General features: G+C 37.9%; 1 protein-coding gene across 34 annotated transcripts in view; it reads left to right on the forward strand.

Moving 5' to 3' along the window:
- Positions 1 to 518: 518 nt before the first annotated feature.
- Positions 519 to 23,896, forward strand: part of AGFG1 (ArfGAP with FG repeats 1) — a 108,106-nt gene continuing 84,728 nt past the window's right edge. For 33 of the 34 annotated variants that reach the window (XR_010410316.1, XR_010410326.1, XR_010410324.1 and 30 more), the window contains exons 1-2: positions 519 to 823; positions 19,121 to 19,214. Coding sequence is in view for 17 of the 34 variants with exons in the window: in XM_064587159.1 (XP_064443229.1) it covers positions 657 to 823; positions 19,121 to 19,214 (261 nt within the window). In the remaining 17 variants the exon portion in view is untranslated. The remainder of the gene's footprint in view (positions 824 to 19,120; positions 19,215 to 23,896) is intronic. The other variant, XR_010410332.1, reaches the window with a different exon arrangement.

A 23,896-nucleotide genomic window follows, 5' to 3' on the forward strand; every position in this document is an offset into this window, starting at 1 on the left:
GAAAGCCAGTGTAGTGAGAAACCAGGATGGTGACAGAGGACACAGGGAGGTTGGGTTAGATGAGGGAGCGCCTTTTAAGGCACAGTGAGGAACCCTAGAATTATCCCCAAAGCAGTGGGCAGCCCTTGGAGAGTTCTGAGCAGGGGAGGAAGTTAAGTCAGGTAATGCGCTTAGCACATATAAGCTCTCTAATAAATACTGTCTATCATCACCAGCACCTTTGTATCTTTGCTACTTTGCCCCCGCCCCAATTCAGGCCTCAGCGCGGCCGCAGTAACTAACTCCTCCTGGCCAGCAGAGGGCGCCGGCCGACACTTGGCCTCCGGCCGCCCAGGGCGGGCCTCCTCTTGCCGTCCCCCTTCCTCTTCTTTTCCCCTCCGGAGAAGTCGGGAAGGTGGCGGCGGCGGCGGCGGCGGCGGCGGCGGTTGTCCCGGCCGGGCCGGTTGGTGTGACCCGCCAGCCCGCGCTCCGCAGCGTCCGCACCGCGCCCAGCGCAGTCGAGTCGAGCCGAGGCGGCCAGGTCCGGCGCGGGCGGCGCGCGCTGACGGAGGGCGGCGGCCGCGGCCAGGGCGGCCCGAGGGACCGCGGGGCCCCGGCGCAGCGCCGCCCGGCTCCCGCTCCCGGCCCTGCCGGCCTCCTCCCTCGGCGCCGCGGCCATGGCGGCCAGCGCGAAGCGGAAGCAGGAGGAGAAGCACCTGAAGATGCTGCGGGACATGACCGGTCTCCCGCACAACCGAAAGTGCTTCGACTGCGACCAGCGCGGCCCCACCTACGTGAACATGACGGTCGGCTCCTTCGTCTGTACCTCCTGCTCCGGCAGCCTGTGAGTGCCGGGCGGGCGGCCGGGCGTGGGCCCTTCCCCCGGGTTGGGGGGCGGGGGAGCGGGCGGCGCGGCGGGGCGGGGGCGCCGGGCGGCGCGGGAGGCCCGCGGGGGCGCCCGCTCGGGCCGGGGCGGCCGTTGGGGCGCGGGGGGCGGGGGGAGCGGCGGCGGCCGGTGGGTGGGATGCGCTCGGCCCCTGCCTCCGGCTGGGGATGCGCTTTCGGCTTCTCCGCGCGAGGGTCCCGACCCGGGGCAGCCTTCGTGGGTGGGGCGTGGGCGAAGGTGGGGTCGGGAAGGGGCGCCCGGGGCGAGCATCGCGCGTCCCGCGGAGCCGGCGCCGCCTCCCTCGGGCCTCCGCTCTCCAGGGCGCTGACCCGCTGGGGCTGTAGGGGAGAGACCGGAGGAGGCTGGGGAGGGCCGCGCGGGTCTTTTGTGTGCCCCGCCTCTCGGCGGCCGGGGCGCGGAGGTCCCCAACGAGGCACCTGCCGGGCGCCCGGAGAGGGGCTGGGGGAGAAGCTGGGGTGGGGAAGAGCAAGGATGCGCAGCCTGGGCTTTTTGTCCCTCGGGTGGAGAGTACCGAGGTCCCTGGGAGAAAGCAGGCACTGAGGAATAGTAGCGGGATTAAAATGTCTTGATGGCAGAGATTTGAATCCCAAGGGAAAAGTTGGAGAGGCTTAATTGCGAGAGAGGAAGAGCAGCAGATGTGAGGTGGTAGGGTTTTAGCTTTATGGTCCAAAGAGAGTCTTGAGTTTGGGGAAAGTTTTAATGGAAACAGGATACTGACCAGAAGCTGTGTCATTGTACTTGTGGTGGTGTCTGTAAGACTTCTCTTATCAGTATCGGTATCAGGCTGTAAACAGAAATTGGGAGAGATGGGAAGACAGCATTGCTTCAGAAAAATGGAGACTACCGTCTTGACTTACTGGGTTGGATTGTATTCTTATTTGCTTCATTAAGCTATTATTTGGATAAGATTCTTGTTACTCTGTTTCTCTGAAATTGTCTTTGGAAAGTTTGCGGATGATTTTGGAACTGATAAGTTGCTTTTATGTACTAATTATCTTGTATTTAAAGTAACTGTCACTTAAAACCTTTGTTACACCAAAACATATACTTAGGTTCTTCATTTGTAGCATTCCTTCATATAAAGTAATTTGGGCACCCCTCCCCCCCCGCCAAGAAAAAACCTTTGTAAGATTAATACTGAGGCAAAGTACCATAATACATTAGAAAATATTTGGAAAATGCAGGACATGCCCAGCAGTGCACGATTTGCTTTTTTTTCTTCATGTTGGGCAACAAGGCATTATTAGTCTTTGAATGTTATTTCCTCAACAGACATATACCGGGTGTCTACTGTGTTCTTTGTGAAGCCTTGGGATGTGCTGATGAATACAGTAAAATCCCTGTTCTTTTGGTGCTTACATTCTACTAGGGGAGATAATAATACGTAAGTAATTAAATGAGAAAAATGTCTGGGATAAGTATGCACTAAAATAGTATGATAGCAGAGACCTTGTTTGAGAGGTTACTTTTAGATTGTAGTTAGGGAAGCACTCTGAGAAGTTGACAATTAGTGATATTATTGAATTACAGCGGAATCATAGAGCTGGGTGGAATCTAGGAGATAGTTTGGTTCATCCTTTTCACTTACAGATAAAGTGACATGGATTAGGCAACTTTGGTTCTAGAACGAAGCCAACAGTCCAGTGTTTTACGTGTATTTGATTTCTATTATGTGCATAGTAAATATGTCCTTTGTTTACTAAACACAAGATCCTTTGGTACATATGAAATACTTGGTTTGGAAAAAATGTATATAGTTACTGTTTTGAATTTCTGACATTTCTCTGTGGTTCTTACATCTCGCAGGGTAACATTTAGTCTATGCAGCAAATGTATGAGATCAAGAAATATTTACACTTTTCTTCCTAAAACCCACATTTCTGAAACATTGTATATAAGAGGATATCTCAGTATAATGACAATTGTTTATTTTAAATAATTTAATCTGTAATAGATAGGGCTTCATATCTCCATTCACTGATGATTTTACAAATGTTTATTGCTTGACTGGCCTATGTCATACATTGTGGGAGGTACTGGTGTTCCTTGGATCCTCCTGTCTTTAAGGAGCCTGCATTTTAAATATGTAAACAGTGATGACACGTTGTAATATTTCCTTTCTCTAAATGAGCTATCCCTGAAATATGTAAATGGGTAGAGAAAGCTTCACAGAAGATCTGATGCCTGAGCAAAGACCTTTAAAGACAAGATCCATGTGGCTGACTGCTTCATGTTGTTGAAAGAACAAGTACTTGTGAGCTAGATAAACCTGGTCCTAAATCCTTGGTCTGCTTATTAGCTGTGTGGTATTGAGAATGTCACTCAGTCTCCTTGAGTTTGAATTTTCTCATCCATGAATAGTGAGGATAAGGTTTACCTTGTAGATTTTGGATGTAGATTAGTTTTCAGTATTAGAGATAGCATGTGTTTAACGTCTCACCTGATGCCTGGTACATAATAGCTGCCCAGTAGATGGAAGGTATTAACAAGGGGGAAAGGATATTCCATGACTAGGGAACAGTATGTGAAAGAACATTGAAACGAGAAGCACCTTTACAAAAGTCTATGAGTTTGGATTTTTCTGTTTTTAAGTAAGACTTTTTCCCTTGGCTTAATGATGTTGCCTAGATTTCTCTCATCCAAAGATGGCTGCTTCCAGCTCCTGGGGCTGCATATTGCCTTATTTTATATCATGTCCCAACTTTTCCAGAAGTTCTGCAATTCACTCAGGTCATATAGCTACCTTGAATAGTGCCCTGATTGGACTCCTATTCTACAGTGACTTCATTAGAACAACAAAGATCCCCAAATAGAGTCTCAAATCAGAAATCTGGGATTCTTGAGAAGGAAGGAATAAATGCTGGATCAAATGTCTATTGCAAAAATATTGAAGGGACCTATTGAAGCTCCTAAGGATTTCTGTCCTTGAAAAGCAGTAATAAAGGAATATAATTTGAGAAGAATTAAGTAACTATTGAGTTTATAATTATTATATGTTTGCTATTTAGATGAGATGGTATACATGGAAAAATATAATTTTGAAATCAGATTCTGCCACTGCCACTAGCTTTGTGACTAGGGCAAGGTATTAAGCCAGGTCACCATGTGCCAGTTGACCTGGATCCATCTTTTCAGCCTCAGTTTCTTTTGTATTAAGATAATGCATAGCTTAAGGTTGGTATGAGGATTAGATGGTACAATTTGAGTAGTTACTGAACATATACTATATGAAAGGATGAGGCTAAGCAGTGGATTTTCAAAGTATAAGGCCTCTAGCTACCATCAGGAAAACTTGATTGCCTAGAAATAAACAAACAGTATCTACTGTCACGAATTCTAAATTTTAGAGGTTAGTCACATACCTTTTATCATTAATTTAGAGTATCTTTGTTTAAACAAATTGAACAAGCATCTTACTGTTTATTTTAGTAGACTCGGAATCTTCTTCCCGACGACTGTCATATGCTTGTTTGATGCTCATTCAGAGTATGTAACTGAATTCATATTGCAAAACTTTAAATTGGGTGCAGTTATACTATTTATTACTGAGGTAGAATGGGGGTATTGTAACAGATTGATTTGTCACTTTCGTTCTGGTTCTAGCTGCCGAAATACTTAAAATTATGAATGGATAGCCAACAACAAAACATTGCCTTCATGCCAAAGAACTTTAGTTGATTTAAAGACTAGTTTTAAACCAAATTATTTAACATTAGTATAATCCGTAAATAAGAATTGTTCATCTTTAAAAAGTGATTCACAAGTTTTTCAGAGAGGGTTTAGATAAAAAATAACATTTAAGAAACACTGTCTCAATACCAGCTATTTTATGTGGTCAGGGGATTTGAAGTGGGAATTTCATGGGTGTATAAATATAGCCTGATTTTAACTTACACGTTATTGTGTGCATTTTGACTTTTGTAGTGAATATTGCAAGAATTTTGACTTTAAAGTTAGATGAAAAGGCATTTAATCTGTTTTTATACATTCATTAGCATTAGAGTGGATTGGAATCAAATACTCTTTTGGAGCTCTGTAATATTCAGGATCTCATGAGGTTACAGTGGGCAGTGATTTATGTCTTAAATTCCTTTTTCATTTTTTTAGTACTCTAATGTGGCTGTATTTGATGAGGTATTTTGAAAATGTAGTACAATTTCAATTTAGTATAAGTGGGAAAATTATCTGATGCTTCCCCATTATGAAGGACAGAATTTTTTTAAAAGCAAACATGAACTTCCTGGCACTAGTACATGTGTTGGGGATATAACAAAGTATTTGTTGAAATGGAAAATACAATAATAACTATTAGTCACATTTATTGAGTGGTAGCTGTGTGTCAGGTGTGATTCTAATAAAAATCTTATGAGGAAGGTGCTCTTATTTCTCCCCCGCCCCCCAGCTTTAAATTGTAAAATTAGCATACATTCTTTTTTTTTTTTTTTTAAGATTTTATTTATTTATTTGACAGAGAGAGACACAGCGAGAGAGGGAACACAAGCAGGGGGAGTGGGAGAGGGAGAAGCAGGCTTCCCGCCGAGCAGGGAGCCCGATGCGGGGCTCCATCCCAGGACCCTGGGCTCATGACCTGAGCCGAAGGCAGACGCTTAACGACTGAGCCACCCAGGCGCCCCTTAGCATACATTCTTAATGCTTTGTTGTGATAACCCTGGTTGATGTTGAGATCCAGAACTAATGATGATTCTACCAACTAACAAAGGTATAAAGGTTTCCCATGAATATTGTAAATTATTGTGAATTCTGTATTTTGGGGATTTAAATAGTAGATTTTAAACTTCATTGGATTTTTAAAAGCAGGACAGATAGTTTATGGATGTACGTGCATTTTTGCTTTATAGCGATGCTTTTTAAAAAATTTAAATAACTTGACTTTGTGTTTTCTTTGAATTTTATTCAGAAATTGCTGTTGTATATTGTGAGTGTGATGGGATTTTGACGCTGACTGTTTTTGAATTTGGCCCATCTATACTGCCATGAATGAGTTCTCTTGCTATTTTCTTTGAATTGTAATTAAAACCTCTCACCCTGTGTGTGTAGGATTGATAGTGATCAGATTTAAACTGAGGGTTCTAGATGGGAGGGGGGTGGGGGGATGGGTTAGCCTGGTGATGGGTATTGAGGAGGGCACGTTCTGCATGGAGCACTGGGTGTTACACGCAAACAATGAATCATGGAACACTACATCAAAAACTAATGATGTAATGTATGGTGATTAACATAACATAATAATAAAAAATAAGATAGTGATCAGATTTATTTTAAAAGTCAATTATGTATGTATGCATATATATGTATGTTTTTATATACATTGTATGTTTTTATTTTAACATAATTGTTAATTTGCCAATGTTTTAATGTAATACCTAGTACTTTTCTTTGAATGTGGTTCCACTGATTAGATCTTTGTCCCTTTGGTATAACCCAGACTCACATTGTGTTTACAGTGTTTAGAATTTTAAGTTACTTTTTAAAAGTAAGATGAGTGCGGGGCGCCTGGGTGGCTCAGTCTTTAAGCATCTGCCTTCAGCTCAGGTCATGATCCCAGGGTCCTGGGATCGAACCCTGCGTCGGGCTCCCTGCTCCGCAGGAAGCCTGCTTCTCCCTCTCCCCCTCCTCCTGCTTGTGTTCCCTCTCTCACTGTGTCTCTCTCTGTCAAACATGAATAAAATCTTAAAAAAAAAAAAGTAAGTTGAGTGCTGGATTGTTCTAGATCTTTCAGTCTTTCACAATTCTTTTCTGCAGTTAAGTAACAGCTTTTCATGGTAATTGAATTTAGTTGTCTCTAAAATACTTCGTTTTTATGGAAACAGTTCTCACTTGTGTCAGTATTTTACAAAATATTCACTTCAGCTGTATATTTACCAAATACTATGCCAACTGTATTACCAAGTTATTATATTAAACAACTCTTGATAAACATAAAACTCAGTTGGAAGGAGCAGGAGAGTGGCTTCCTAGCTATGAATGTTTGTTGTGCAGTAGGGATTTCCTGTAGGTTTTTCAGAAGGGAGGAGAAAATGGATTCATCTCGCAAATTGATTAAGAGGGACTCTTCTGTAGTGCTATGAACATCTTCTTGTCCTGGGAAAACTTTTAAGCATGTGTGGTATGGTGACATCATATTTTCACTCCTTTCTATACAACATGCATAATGCTCACATTCTTGAGAAATTCCTATGGAGATATTCAGGACTAGGTGGTGTTATCCTTCCCATTTTCCCCCTGACTGATTAATGCATTTCCCACTTGATTTTTTTTTTTTAATTTGAGTGAGAGAATGAGAGAGGGAGAGTGAGTGTGAGAAGGGGGAGGGTCAGAGGGAAAAGCAGACTCCCCGCTGAGCAGGGAGCCAGATGCGGACTCAATCCTGGAACTCCAGGATCATGACCTGAGCCAAAGGCAGTCACTTAACCAACTGAGCCACCCAGGTGCCCCTGCATTTCCCACTTCATATAGTCAGAGTGATAATTGGTTAGGAATACCCGTCATGGATTCCTCTAATGTATATTAAAAAAAGGGGAAATCATTCATAACTTTGGGTACTTAATTAGTAGCAGGTTCCTTGTGACATCCTTTGTAGGCCCACACATGAGAGCTCTTTGCCTTAAAGACCCCTGATTGGGTGTGATAAGAATGAAATTCATCAACTTATGTTACAGTAAGGATGGGGGACTTGTTTGAATTCTTCGAAATATGAGGAATGATAGGGTTTTTTTTTTTAAGTTAGAACATATTTTTTTCAAAGACTCCTGAGTAAGATGTGGTCTCTTTTTGATTGGTACCATGCTGTTTTAGAGGGAGGAAAGTCATAATTACACCTTGCCTTTATTCTGGTTGCTTCTTTTAAGAGGTATATTAACTGCAGCATACTCTAAGGAATTTTATCAGGATGATAAGCAGACTTAAAACTATGTATGAGAAGAACATTTGCAGGAGCCAGAAATGTTGTTAGCTTGAAGAAGACTAGTGGATGTGGAGAGCTGTACATATGGTCACTACCTCTGGGTAATTTTAAGGGCTATATGTGGAAGAGGTAATAGATATATTCTCTAGGGGGAGATAGGAGACAAGTGTATGGAAGTTACAGAGAAACATGTATGTTTACAAAAGGAAGAGAAGAATTTTTCCTGTCATTGTCAAGATTCTAAAAATTCTTGTTCTTCCCCCATTTTTTGTTAGACTGTGCAAGCTCTTTGATGGGGAGAATTAAAATCAGTGGAACTAATAATATGGGAAGATGTGAAAACTATTTTTTGTCTTCAGAGCTTTATCTCTCTTTTTTTTTTTTTAAAGATTTTATTTATTTATTTGAGAGAGAGAATGAGATAGAGAGAGAGAGCATGAGACAGGGGAGGGTCAGAGGGAGAAGCAGACTCCCTGCCAAGCAGGGAGCCCGATGCGGGACTCGATCCTGGGACTCCAGGATCATGACCTGAGCCGAAGGCAGTCGCTTAACCAACTGAGCCACCCAGGCACCCCAGAGCTTTATCTCTTACTCATTGAATCTTGGTGGCTCTAATTTGGAACAGTTGTGTTCAGTAGGTACTTCTACAAAAAGATCTCTGGTGTCTAGTAAAGAGACTTGCCACTTTAGAAATTTTAGAAAAATTCCTCAAACTTTTTCATCAAAGATAACAATCTGTAAGTGTATGTCAGCTAAATTTAGTTTTGAAGAGCAAGAGCTGTTTATATCCATTCTTGTTTATGCTTAATTTTTAATTCAGTTTTAATTTTTGTCAAAAGAATACATGCATATAATTTAAAAAAGCAAAGGCTTTAAATGAACAACAGTAGTCACCTGTTCCCTTCCTCCATTTCTGATTGCCTTAGATAGTGACTGTCAACTCTTGTGTATGCCCTTCTTCTATGTTTACCGTAGTATTTCTAGCTAACACACTTAGAGCTATTTTAAAAAATTTTTCACTTTTGGCTTTATATATTGACTTCCGTACAGGGAGGAAGATAGGATTTGGTCCTCTTAACACTTCTTTCTCCTTTTCCACCTACTGTCTCTACCTCTTCTGTATAATGTTATCACAGTTGTTGGTTAAATCACTAGTGTTTTCCTTATTGCAAGTATATATATATTGTTCTCAGCTTAGTAGTACAGTAAATTACTATTGTTATTTCTTACTTGTACAAGCTTTTTCCCCCTGAAGTTTGTACTTGTATAGTTCTCTTCATTTGCTTTTTCATATATGTATCATTAATATATCCCCAGATAGTCTCTCTGAGGCATAAAACTTCTTTCAATATGATCAAACACATCAGGTACCTTTTTATTTTTGTTTTAAATTGATAAATCTTTTCTGGGTACTTTTGTCATCTTCTAGTCTAGAAATGCTGCTCTCTAGACCTGCTATGCAGTGGTCATCCTGGGACTGAAATTCTTTTCATGCCTAACCTGTGTTGGGCACTCTCTTTCCAGGACCCCACATCTCCCTTAACCTCCTGATTAAAGGCCAGTGGGAGATCGTTTTGAGGGATGTATGGCTATAAATGTCTCATTCTGCCCTCATTTTTAAATTGATAGTCGTCCCCATTCATAAAGTGGAAATACTTTATCCTTGAGGTTTTAAGGCAGTGCTTAATTATGTTCACATCCTCAGTATTGATGTTGGGAAGTCTGATGCTGCTTTTTTTTTTTTTAAGGATTTATTTATTTGAGAGAGAGAGTGCGAGAGCATTGTGGGGGTCAGGGGCAGAGGGAGAGAATCCCAAGTGGACTCCACGCTGAGTGCAAAGCCTGAATTGGGGCTCCATCCCAGGACCCTGGGATCACGACGTAGGCCGGAACCAAGAATCAGACCCTTAAATGACTGAGCCACCCAGCACCCCCTGATGCTATTCTTATTACTGATTCTTTGTGCCCCATTTTCCCCCTCCCTCTTTGGGAGTATTGTAGCCATTCTTTTGGACTCATTGGTTTGGAAGTCATGTTTTTTTTTTAGTTCAGAGATATTTTCTCCAGTATTCTTTCTTGTTGACTAAAAAAGCCTGGCTGCCATTTTTCTAGGATCCTGAGGGAGGAGACTAGGGGCACATAATCTGTCGTTCAGTAGGTAGAGTCTCAGTTAATTCCTTGATGTGGTTTACTTGTCAAACACTTTCATCCGATAGTTATGACTAATGTCATTACAGTAAAATGTTTTATAAACATTGAATTCACATGACTGCTAGACTAGATTTAGGGATACCTAATAACAGTCCTTCGCTATGCCTGAGTCCAGAGTCTATTTGGATAATCTCTGCAGATTAAGTTTTCATTCAGACTTCTGCCTTGGGCCTGGTAGGAGTAGTCTTTGGTTGTAGGGGAACTGGGAGTTTATTTTTGACCCTATGTAAATCCCCCTAACCTGCCTCTAATTTCTTTCGTGAATCTTTCAGAGGTTCTGTAGTGGGAATCAGCTTCTAGTTGGCTTCTCTCTGAAGGAGCTTCTGTTTTGCTTTTCTTTACTCTGCAAAGTCAGTTACTGCTGGTATATTCACTTTTTATCTTCCAAATTTTATTAGAGAACTATAGTATGCTTTTGGCCTCCTCCCTTATTCTCTGCCTCTCTGTCTCTGTGGATTAATGCCTTTTTATTCCTTTGCTTTCATTTCAGTGAGGTTTGGAGAGGTTTGTGAAGACATTCTTGGGTTTTGTCTGCCCCCCTTTTTTTTTTTTTTTTTTTTTTTTGAGAGAGAGTGAGCATGAGCAGGATGGGTGGAGAGGGAGAGGCAAAGAGAGAGGGACAGGAAGAGGGAGAGAGGGAATCTTAAGCAGGCTCCCCACCCAGTGTGGAGACTGGAGCTTGATGGGGCGAGGGGGCGCTCAGTCTCATGACCCTGAGATCATAACCTGGCCAAAATCAAGAGTTGGAAGCTTAACTGACTGAGCTACCCAGGCACCCCCTAGTTTGTGTGGGGGGGGGCACATTTAACTGGAATATCTTAATTAGGTTTAAATTGTTATTTGAGTATATTATTTTTTAGATGTTTCCCCTAAGTGTTACAAGGACTTTACAGTGTAGTATTTGTGACTTTCAGAAAAACAAACCAAAAAAAACCCCACAAAAATAACAGATGTAGTTTACATCGTGTGTGTGTGTGTTTTCAGTATTTTATTTTATTTTATTTTTTTAAGATTTTATTTATTTATTTGACAGAGGGAGACACAGCGAGAGAGGGAACAGAAGCAGCGGGAGTGGGAGAGGGAGAAGAAGCAGGCTTCCCGTGGAGCAGGGAGCCCGATGCGGGGCTCGATCCCAGGACCCTGGGATCATGACCTGAGCCGAAGGCAGACGCTTAACGACTGAGCCACCCAGGCGCCCCTGTTTTCAGTGTTTTAAAGTTGGGTTCTGGATAGACTAATATTTTGGATTATCCAGTACATATAGTGCCTTGGCATCAATAGTTTCTAAAATCTTGATGTCCTGTTAAAGGCATCTTCCATCTGTTATAGATTTTAAGTGTGTAATTTTTCTGAATTAAACATTATTTATATGTAATTTTTTACTAAATAACTAGGATTGGGATAGATCTAAATGTCAAATTAACTTTATTACTTCATGTCAAGATTAGCAACCACATAAATTTCCACAGTCTATTAAAATATTTTAACCAGCTTCTCTCCCAGCAGGAGAAAAACAATGAATAAAACTAAACAAGCTTTCTTATTCACCTAGCACACATCGTTTTTTGAGTTGAACAAATGGCTAGTTGCAAGATTGTTTGAGGCATAGTTAAGAGCAGCATACTGGTGGACATATGGAATGAGTCACACCATCTGGTTATAGTCATACCTGGGTGGTGGTCCTTAAAACTAAAGTGCCTGGGGATCTGCATATGACTTAATTATACTGTGAAAACATACTGGGCTCTGCCAGTAGGTGACTTTGGAACTTCTTGAAACCAATTAACTGGCAAACATGCTTTCAAAATATCAATACTGTTGTTATTAAATGAGTCATTATTTATTTTTATTTATTTTTTTTTTTGCACTAAATTGGAGACTTAAAATGTGTATTTTAGGATCTGGAATGGGTGGTACTTCAATATTGGCACTATGAAAATGATGTGGCTTACTTGTCCAACACTTTCATCCAATAGTTACGACTAATGTCATTACAGTGAAATGTTCTATAAACATTGAATTCACATGACAGCTAGACTAGACTTAGCAAAAAAAGGGAAGTGGCACCAGCTTCCACGAATACACCTTTGAAAGAACTAGATAAATAATTCAGTTTTGATTAGATTTCATTCAGTTAATTGACCAAACTTGGTAGGTAGAGGAGAAGGTAGATCCACTAATGAGAAGATATTTATTTTAGTTAGTGTGAAAATTGTGGTTACTGTGACTAGTAACATAGAATCAAGACTATAGTGTTTTATTTTTTAAGTTAACCTACATCAGTATTAACTTTTTTGGTATACAGTTGTATGAGTCTTAACGTGTATGGATTCGTGTAACTGCCACCACAATCAGAACATGGAACTGTTCCACCACCCCTGAAGACTCTTCTTAAATTAACCCTTATCTGTTCCTAACTCCTGCCAACTACCTTTAGTTCTCTCAACACTGTAGTTTTTCTTTCTGAGAATGTCATGGAAATTCTATCTTAAGTATGTAACCTTTTCAGATTGCCTTCTTCACTCAGCATAGTACCTTCAAGATTAATCCAAGTTAGTTGCATATTCCAGTAGTTCATTTCTTCTTAGTGCTGAGTAGTTAGTATTCCATTGTTTGTGAATTTATCCATTTCCCATTTGAAGGACAGTTGGGTTTCTAGTTTTTGATTCATATGAATAGAGCTGCTGCAAATATTTATATACAAATTTTTGGGTGAACATAAGTTTTCATTTCACTTGGGTAAAAACTAAGAGTGGGATTGCTAGGTCATATGGAAATTGTGTGTTTAATTTTATTTCAAAAAATGACAGTTTTTTGTTTTTATTTGATTTTTCCCTTTATACTCGTTTGGAAGCTGTAAATTCCATGTACTTTTATGGTCATCATTGAAATTTTATTCTCCATATTGACATTCTAGAGTTAATCAGTATTTTAATCTTAATAACACAAGGTCTTTAAAAATACAAAGTACCCTCACTTAAGGGCTACTGTTGATGAGATGTTAAATTAATCCCCGTTCTTCCTCACAAATTGGACATTTTAAAATTAGATGATGTTTGTTTAAATTTACCTAAACATGTTTACCAGTTTCTTTCCTTACCTCTTTGCATTTCAGGACCTTCCTGGGGTCATTCTTCTTCTACAATCTGTATTTCTTTAGTGAGGATCTCCTGGGGTAAACTCTTGGTTTTTGTTTATCTGAAAATATTATTTTGATCTTATACTTTCAGAGATAGTTTTGCTGGGTTCACAACTGTTATTTTTTCTTACTACTTAAAGATAATTTTGTGTTATCTTTTGGTTTCCATTGAGAAGTCTGCTTTTAGTCAAATTTTGTTTTCTTGGTCTTTTCTTTCTGACTGCTTTTAAGATTGTTCTGTTTTTGAAGTTTGAACAAAATGTTTCTAAGTGTGGATTTTATTTATCTTGTTTTTGATAAGCTGTAATTCCTTATCTGTAGATGCATGCCTTTCACTGGATCCAAAAAATCTCAGCCATGATCTCTTCAAATATCACCTCTCTTCATTTTTTTTCATTTGCACTCTGAAAAGTAAGAGTGTTGATTAGAGGGCACCTGGGTGGCTCAGTCAGGTTAAGTGTCAGACTCTTGGTTTTCAGCTCAGGTCATGATCTCAGGGTAGTGAGATCCAGCCCTCAGTGGGGAGTCTGCTGGAGATTGTCTCTCTCCCTCTGCCCTTACCCACTCCCCACTCCCACTCTCTTTCTCTCAAAATAATAAATCTTTGAAGACTGTTGATTAGATATGTTAGACCTTCTAATATCCTTTTTTCTTCCTTTTGTCTTTTCTGTCTCCTTAGTCTGTGCTGCTTTCTGGATTTTTTTCTACTAATTCACCAATTTTCTTTTTTGGTGTGTCTAATCTGCTCTTTACCTGCTTTGTTGAGTGTTTAATTTCCACATTTATAGTTTTTCATTTCTAAAAGTTCTGACTTCTAAAGCTGCATGGTTATTGTGATAACTACATATATCTTGTTTATTTTTATGCCCTTTTATTTGTTACAATGTTTCCTATGTACTATATTTTCTATTTTGTATTTGATCACTCCAATATCTAAAGTCTTTGGGAGAGGTGGGTCTAAAGATGTTTCTGCTGACAAGCCCAGTGTCACATTTTGTTGTTGTGTGATGATTTATTGAACCTAATTTTTCCAAATCCTGGTAGCATAGATTGAAAGTGCATTCCTTCTGAGGGGATTTGCATATTCTTCTGGTGGGACCCAGGGGTACTACAGCCTGAAGCAGCTTTTTTTCTCATCCAGGATCTTTAGGTTTAATCTCAGGTTCTCAGCTCTTTCATCTTGTCTTTGCTATTTTTGGTTGGTATTTGCCTTCTGAGCAATACTAAATTTTGGATATAACATGTGTCACTCTTCTGGTTCCTGCTCAGTTTTTAATTTTTTTTTGTCTTTTTTTTCCTTTTGGGAGGGGATCATTAGAGATTTCCTTTACTTTCTAGAAAGCTCAACAATATGTTAACAGGATTTTTTTGTTGGTTTTGGTTTGTAACTTACAGAGTATCTCTCATATTTTAGCAGAGGAGACTTTTCAGAATATCTGGTCTACCATACAATTGAAAGTAGAAATTGAATGAGATTAAATATGCCATATAGGTACTTCATAAATATTAATTTTGTTCTGCCTTATTAACTTATATTTTGTTTTAAGCATGTTTGACATAATATAGTTCCATGTTTGGTTATTTTTTGTGGATACTTTCCTTAGTCTTTTCTAATTTAAATTTAATATGTACTAGACAAATTTTAAACTTGTATATTTATCTTGTTATTTATCATTTCATAGAAAAACTTAATTTCTATTTTCTCTTCTTCTGAAAATAATGACTTTATGGGAAAATTCAACTTTTTTTTTATTGTATATGGGGTGAATGTGTAGAGTGTTTTGTAGAAGATTGAACTTAGGTAGGATTTATATTCAGTAAAGAGCCAAAGGAATTCCAGTAATTTCTTTTGCTTGGTAATGAACATTTGGCATATTTAGAGCAGTGATTCTCAACTAGAGGGATTTTGCTCCCTGGGGGAGATTTGGCAGCATCTGGAAACATTTTTCATTGTCTCTACTGGTTTGAGGATGCTACTGTTTATTCAGTGGATAGACTTTGGGGATGCCGCTCTACATCCTACAATGCACAGAGCAGCCCCCTCCTGGCCCCAAATGCCAATAGTGCCAAAATTGAGAAAACCCTGATTTAGAGAAATAAAATGAAGATAAAGTGTTGATGCTGGTGGGTATATTTGGGAGGAAAGGCTTTCCAGGTTTTTTAGAAAAACTGGAGGAAAGCCTTAGAAAGGAAGATTGTTCTCCCCTTCCCATATTTTCTTTCTCTAATTCTTCCGCACAGACATTCACATCCATACAGCCAGGACTGAAAGTCCAAAATTTTTGACTACTGCTACTAGTCAGTTGGACTCTTTCTTATTTCTTGCTGTTTCTTTTTCCTATTATAGAATAATGCATATTCATTGTGGAAAACTTGGAGAGAATGGAAAATTATAAATAGAAAGAAATCATCCTATCCTATCATTTATATGCAAGAACTGCTAACATTTGGGGGTATTTAGTTTGTTTTCTTTGCAGAGATTTTTTATGTAGTTCTGAGAATACTGTATAATTTTCATCCTAAAAACTTAAAACATAACCATAAGTATGCATAATGTTTACAGTGTTACTGTGATTTATTTAATCACTTCCTCTTTGATATTGAGGTATTCCTCATGTTTTCCTGTTATGAATCCTGTTTAATGAACGTCTTGTACATAATTAGCTATGTTTCAGATTCCTTTAGAATAGATTGTTAAAGGGTACTACTGGGTCAAAAGGTATGAATGAGGTTCTTGATTTGATACAAATTGGTGAATTTATCCTACCGTAGTGTATGAGATTATCAATTTTCACTTTGGATTTAACTACTTTTTTTAACCGAATTATTTTATAAGCATGTAATATCTACGTAAAGCTTTTGGAGGCTAAAAGGAGAAAAATCTGTGTATATCCTTGCATTGAGAGTATGGTTAATCTGCCTGAGTAAATGGGAATAAAAGGGCAATTAGAGAAGGCAACATGAACAAATGTAAAATTTCCTTGGAGTTATGTAATTTGTATAATTATTGTGGCCTGGCAAAATTGTGTCTTGCAGTTGTGTAGATTGAGTCCTATTTTAAATGCACCGAGTCAGCTCACTTAAAGAAGTCCTATACTAAATGTTCTTGTTTAGTGGGAAAAACTGTCTTTTCATAGTTTGGTTATGAGTTCATTCTGGTTGTATTTGTTTTGTAAGTTCAAAATATTATCACTTATTTAAATAATATGAATGCCTTCTTTATGCATAAGTAGATCCTGTGATACCATAGGACCATGAGATCTGTGAGTGAATAAGCTATACACTATACTGTTCTCATGAGATTACATCTGTACAACATAAATAAAAATGAATCAGGGGTTTCCTCATTTAATGGTCTGAGAAATATAGGGGCATAATTCTTTGCTCCAAAATTTCTTTCTTTTTTTTTTTTTTTTTAAAGATTTTATTTATTTGACAGAGAGAGAGATAGCGAGAGCAGGAACACAAGTGGGGGGAGTGGGAGAGGGAGAAGCAGGCTTCCCGCCGAGCAGGGAGCCCGATGCGGAGCTCAATCCCAGGACCCTGGGATCATGACCTGAGCCGAAGGCAGACGCTTATCGACTGAGCCACCCAGGCGCCCCTTTGCTCCAAAATTTCTTATCCAAAACATACATACACTGTTGTAATAGTGTTTGACATTTCCTCATTAGAAAATTACTCCTTTGCCTTTTCCTTTTTTAAAAGGATACTGTAAGGGAGGTGGAGAAGTAAATGGTTGGCTGGAACAAGGAAGGAGGTATTAGGAAATAAGGAAAGATTAAGTTGCTAAGTTAGAGGAAAGAGTAGTGAAATTTAAGAGAATAATAAGTTAATTCCTTCTTACGTTATTTTGGAACAAGGTAGGATGTAAATACACATCATAAATTAAACTTCCCTGAAAATGGTGAATCTAGTCTTGTTCTCATAATACAGATGAATTGGAAAACAATGTGTACTGCTTTAAATGAATAATGACTTTCCTACATTTTCACTTTTGGAAATTTAGAAGATATTTTTATTTTAATTATTTTTTAAAGATAGATTTATTTTATTTTAGAGAGAGAGTACGTGTGAGTGGGTGGAGGGGAGAGAGAGAGAGAATCTCAAGCAGACACCCCACTGAGCGCAGAGCTGGGCTGGGGCTTGATCTCACAACCCTGAAATAAGGGCCTGAGCCGAAGAAACCTGAGTCAGATGCTTAACCAACTGAGCCACCAAGGTGCCCTTTAGAAGATATTTTTAAAGCCTTACTTTGTGATTGCAAATTTACATGAAAATAATTCATTCTGTAGTTGTTTTTTCATAGTTAAGTTTTAAAGTTTTACAAGGATGAAATTGCTGTGTTCGGTTTCTTCTGCTGTGCAATCTTTATTTCTGTATCTTATAACTTAACCAAGAGCTAGAAGTAAATGAGTTAGTTTAAAATTTAAACAAAACAAAACAGCAACAAAACCCAACTTAATGTTTTCCGTCTTCAAAATAATGAAACAGATAAAGTGCTTTGCCCTAATTCAAAGCATGATTCGAAAGATAAACCACCTATCTCTGACAGTTGTCAGGGAGAGAGGAGTGGGATACGATAATTGAGGACCTTCTGTTAATTCTGAATTTCCCTTATTGTTGAATTATAATACTGTGAATTTCTAGGATTATTACACACCGTATTTAATTGTTCAGAAATGTTTTCAGGTTTTTAAAAGACTTTTGGTTCATTTATTATTTTACATCGTTGTTAAATCTCTCAATCAACATGGATGACTCCAAGATGACTATGACAAATTATGTAAAAGTATTAATAATCTGTTTTAGAACTTGGATTCCAAATGAGGCCTTTGGCAGAGAGCATGACTCAGACATAATTTTATGAAGCTTTGCATAGATTGTTACATTGCATCGATTATTTAACCTTATTTTTGTGGGTCGTGGAGTAGGCCACTTTGTGATGATAACTGGACAAAATGTAGTTTTTACTCTTCTCTGAGTGCATTTCTATCAGTATTTAATGTGCATTGTAAACATCAAGAAACATAGATACAAAGTTCTCTTAAGGCCATCTATACAGAAAAGGCTTCAAGGTTGTAAAAGAACTTCAAAGGCATTTGAAGGCATGTATCCAGGTATTTCTCGAATTCCTTCATGTCTCTTCAGTTTCTTCTTGAACACTTACTGCCTTCTGAGGTGATTGAAATGTCCTTTATTATAAATTTTTATTTTAATTGAAGGAGAGGTGAGACTTCTTATGGGTTAATAATTTCCAGTTTTCTTGGGTTAGTTTTCAGTTTTCAGATCAGCCTCAAGCTTAAAGGTAATGGCTGTTTGATTAGAATATTTGTATAGCTCCAGACTTAACAAATCCTTGTCATTTTCTTAGGAAATGTGAAAATATTTAAGTGGTTAATTACTTTTTGAATTCTTTACCGTAGAGTCCTTACATAGTCTTTTTCCTTCCATTAGAAACACAGTAAAGCAATATTTGTATTTCCTAGAAGCTCATGTGTTACAGGTACTATGTGTTCCTAACTAGATAGTTACCTGAATTTATATTTAAATGTATTATTTTTTTTTAAGATTTTTTTTTTTTAATTTATTTGACAGAGAGAGACACCGCGAGAGAGGGAACACAAGCAGGGGGAGTGGGAGAGGGAGAAGCAGGCTTCCTGTGGAGCAGGGAGCCCAATGCGGGGCTCAATCCCAGGACCCTGGGATCATGACCTGAGCTGAAGGCAGATGCTTGACGACTGAGCCACCCAGGCGCCCCTAAACGTAGTACTTAGTGTGAACCTAACTTACCTTGACATATCTATTGTGGGGATTAATAGTTTAAAATAATTTTTAAATACTTTTAGTTTATAGAGTGAACACTGTTTCATGTTTAAATGTCCTAGTTAAAAATGTTTCACATTGATGTGTAATTTTTAAGATACATAATAGTAAATTTGTAAAATATTTTATCTTTTAGGAGAGGGTTAAATCCACCACACAGGGTGAAATCTATCTCCATGACAACATTCACACAACAGGAAATTGAATTTCTGCAAAAACATGGAAATGAAGTAAGTGTTTTTACAATTTCTAACTTTTTTGTTGGCAGTCATTTTAATAAGATTTAATAAGTTGTTTAGAATGGTGAATTTCACTTTCTAAAAAGTTATCTTTGTATTCCATATTTAGATATTTTAGAATGTACTCATTTAATAATATACTTAGAATTAATATCTACTAAATATCTAATAAATACGTTTATTCTGAGGTGAAACATGTATCTAAAATTCACCAACGTTGAATGTAAAGGGCATTTTTGGAGGACATCTAGTATTGGAGTAACTGTTAGTCTTTGCTTTAAAAGGCCAACAGAGAGAATTAACTTTGTGGTACTGTAGTAAACTTCTGTTAGGTCATTGTGTGGTCAGCTTTTACTTGAGGTCCCCTCATGCCTTTTTATTATTACATGCTGAACTTTGTTTTGAGCAGGTGCTGGGTAGGGAGGAGGCTGGCAGTGCTGGGGGCAGCCCAGCATTAAGGGGAACCCAATAAGAATTTGGAGAGGAGCTTTTTCTTCTAACTCTGCTTTAATGGGTTTCCAGTAATTTCATTCTCTTTGTTTGCTTTCTTGTTTTTAGTTCTATGTTTTTACCATGCTGTTGGTAAGAGTGGTGATCTAATTGAAAAAACTATAAAACTGACAGAAAAAGTGGACATTTTGGGATAAGATTGAGCCCATCATCCTAATGGATTAATAATAACCATTATTTCATTATTTCATAGAAAGGAAATACTAATTTAGTTACACTATTCTGCTTGCATATTTTTGATATAATAGAAAAAAAAGTTGTTTTAAGATTTTATTAGTTTTTTTTTCTTTTTCACCCTGAGAAGATATATGTAAACATTTTACAATTTGCTTATCTTTCTTCCCTAACATTTTGAGAGTAATATCTTAAACTTGCTTGCCTTCTTGTTATGCACATGTGTTTTTGTCTCTAAAACAGTGAAGAAGGATAAATTAAAAACTATGAAATATTTTTAATACATGATATAGAGAAGTGAGCACACTATTTTGCTGATAATAAATTATTTTGCATAATCAAGTTCCGGACTGATGTCGGAAAATCTAAAGCTAGGGGAAAGGGCAGAAGATTTGTAATGAAGTATAGAATAATATATTTACCAATTGAAATACAATCTGAACTATTTATACATAAAGTTTGGGATTAGACCAGTAGTATAAACTTTTAGTTGCACTCTTAGAATGTTGTACTAGTATGCAAAATTTTGGACATCAGAATATGGAATCAGAAATAAATATTATTCTGTTCTTAGATTAAAAATCTAATGATAATAAATAAATTCAGAGTAGTAGAACTAAAAACGATCCATTGGAGAAGTAAGTAAAAAATTTGTACCTGTCGGGAAGTAGCTAAGGTTGGGTGAAGACTGGTTTCCAAGTACTAAGATTGAAGGAACTTTTAATTTTGGTAAGAACACTTAACATAAGATCTCCTCTCTTAAAAAAGTTGTAAATGACAATACAGTATTCTTACATAGAGGGACAGTGTTGTACAATAAGTCTCTAGAACTTACTCATCTTGCGTAAGTGAACTTTATACCTGCTGACTAGCAACTCCCCATTCCCCTTTCTGAGCCCCTGGCAACTGCCATTCTGCTTTCTGCTTCTGTGAATTTGACTGTTTTAGATACCTCATGTAGGTGGAATCATACAGTTTTTGTCCTTCTGTGACTGGCTTATTTCACTTAGCATAGTGTCCTCAAGGTTCAACCATGTTGTCAAATATGGCAGTCATTAAGATTGATATCAAAATAAATTTAGAATATATACAAGGAAATACTTGATTTTAGGCAACTCATATCAAAAAGTAGAAACAAAATGTAAACTTAGAGATGACTGGAATGGGTTCATGAATATTAATCCTAAAAAGAGTCATGCAAATTGGTAGGTCACTTAATGCACTCACCAGGGCAGTCTCTGTGCTAGGTACTGCGAATGCAGTTACAGGCATTTCTCATAGGCTTAGCTAACAGCTTAAAATCTAGCTGGGGAGGCAGATATGTAACAGTGATAGCGTGTGTTATAATGGTAAGAATAAGAAGTTTTAGAAGTAATATGGAAAGAGAGACTCAACTTGTTGGTGAAAAGGAGAGGATTGGGAAGATCTCATAGAAGTAAAACAGGACCTAAGCTGGCAGGAAGATACTGGTTCATTTGTTTTTAAGTTTGTTTGTTTGTTTATAAGTAATCTCTACAGCCAACGTGGGGCTTGAACTCAATGACCCTGAGATCAAGAGTCACATGCTCTTTCGACTGAGCCAGCCATGTACCCTGTGGCAGGAAAAGATACTGAAGGCAGAACAAACACAGTGCACAAAGAAAAAGGGAAATTTATTGTAGTTCATACTGTTAGAAAATATACCAACTTTTTAAATGTTAAGGAGGACACACATACTTTCTGTCCCTAAGAACATCTTAGAACCAGGGTATTGTGGTAGGTATATTTAATTCTTAACAGTGTTAACAGTAACTGTGTTTATAAAAACTTAGAGATGCATAGAAGATGAGGATTGATATTATGAAGTGCAGGATGATTAACACAACTTAAAACATTATAGACTTCAAATGCGGGTGCTTTATTATCAGTTTATCTTATTTAAACATTTAAGTCTTAAGTATAACATGCATAGAAAAAAGTGTACAAATCTTAATTTTTCATTTCAAAACATGTTGCTGTATTCTGTGTATCTTCTGTCAGTAGTTTGGAAAGGACCATACTCAATCATGTATATTTTGGATTAAAAAGTCACTACTGTCATACATCTTGTGCATGAATGGGTCATGCCTGAAAAGGAGTGGTTCACCAGTTAAAAGAGAGTAAATTGACAGACAGCAGTCTGGGATCTTCTACTCCCTCCAGGGGGCTTAGTGTTCTGAGGGGCATATTTGGTTCTTGATTGGGGTATTACGGGCTTAAGCAGGTAAGTGCAGTGGTTGTTGGATGACTCACAAAGTGTTGAACAGAATTAATCTACGTTCCACATGCTTTGAATGTTCCTCCAGACATTTATATGTGGGAAAACCTGTTTACAGTCATCTGTGTATATAACTTAAATCTGTTCTAATGCTTGTATTACAGTTGTGAACAACTTGCCAAAGAAAATCATGCTGCCAAATTCAGAATAAAAGAGTAGGAGGGGACTGCCAAGTTACAGGGCAAAGGACATGGATACAGGGAAGCCATTTAATTCACCATCAGCACAGTGGCCTAGCACATGTGTATATCTAGGGAAGATTTCAGATTTCATTCAGAACTATATTAAGAATTGTTCACTGTTTTTGGAAAATCACAAAACTGATGGCAATGCCACTTACGGTATTTGAGTCATTAGTAAAGTACATCTGTATTAGTCTGTAAGCTGTGGTAAGCAAATAAAGTTATTATTATTTATAAGCATGTATCAAGGACATGCTTAATATTTATAACAATGCATCATTAGTTTCTACATTTGTAGTTTACAAAGTACTTGAATATTTAGTATTCTCAGACTCCTACGGTGTGTTCAGTGGAGCAGATGTGTACATTATTACGTTATAGACCATAGTGTGCCAGATGTTAGTAAAATATTTTGCAGTGAAGCACTTTGTATTTATTATTTGAGGAAATTGTTTTGGCATTTTTTTCAAAAGTAAAATATTTTACAAAAATTCCACATATTTTGCAATACTTTCTTCTGTATCGTGATGTTAACTTAAAAAAAAATCTTTAGTAGTTTACTCTATATATCCTCTTGTGATATTGTGGGTAATTCGTGGTCCTCTAGTTGAAGGAATTTCGCAATTGGGTTAACTGCTGATTATTAAAGTTAATGGAAGGAGGGCTGGTGATCAGTGCTATAGATAATTCAATAAAAAGAAAATGTATTAGTAATTTTATTTTGAAGCATCAGTTTTTCTTTTCTGGTAGCAAATTAACTCTTCATAATTACGTTTTAGGCCTGAGAATGAAAGAGTTACTACTGATGCTCCACAGGCATACAGTCTACATGGAGAAATAAAATCATGCATTGACATATTTGATCATCTTTATGCTAGATTATCAAAATAACCCCAAAAAACAGAAACTACTGCTTTTAAAAAAATCCTTCTAAAACGGTAAACCCATAAAGTAAGGTGTTCTTTTCTCTGTTAACATTTATGATGGATTCATCTTTTATTTTTGAAGCAGAGATTTATTAATCACCTATTGTATACCAGGGACTATCCCCTTGGGTGCCAGAGATACAGTGATAAGCAAAAGCAGATATGATTTTGCCTTCATGTAAAGCTTAGAGTTTAGTTGGGGTGGGGAGAGAGAAAAGGAAAATCATTTCTGTCAATTCTGTTTTGGTTTAAGAGTGAGAAAGGGCTTCAGTTGGGAGTTGCAGATGCTTTGAGAGTGTGGAGACATAGTATTTTTCAGGAAGTTATACTTATGATTAAATAGGCCTTATTTTATGAGACAAGCTATTCAGAGCTTTGGGGCAATTAAACTGCATCTTTGGGAGAGATTGGAGCCATTTATAACCACAAGCAAGCACTACCACAAAATATTTTTGTTTCTAAAAAAATTTAAGATTCCAAATTCACATGCTCTGATAGTTTTGCTGGAATATCCATGTATCATTTTGTGATATTATATACCTAGTCTGTTACGAGGTTAAACAGAACACTAGTGGTTATTTCTTA

Source organism: Mirounga angustirostris, unplaced genomic scaffold (assembly GCF_029215605.1).
Source record: "Mirounga angustirostris isolate CCGP_5_RB_7025 unplaced genomic scaffold, mMirAng1.0.hap1 SCAF_3, whole genome shotgun sequence".
Classification (NCBI taxonomy): Eukaryota; Metazoa; Chordata; class Mammalia; order Carnivora; family Phocidae; genus Mirounga; species Mirounga angustirostris.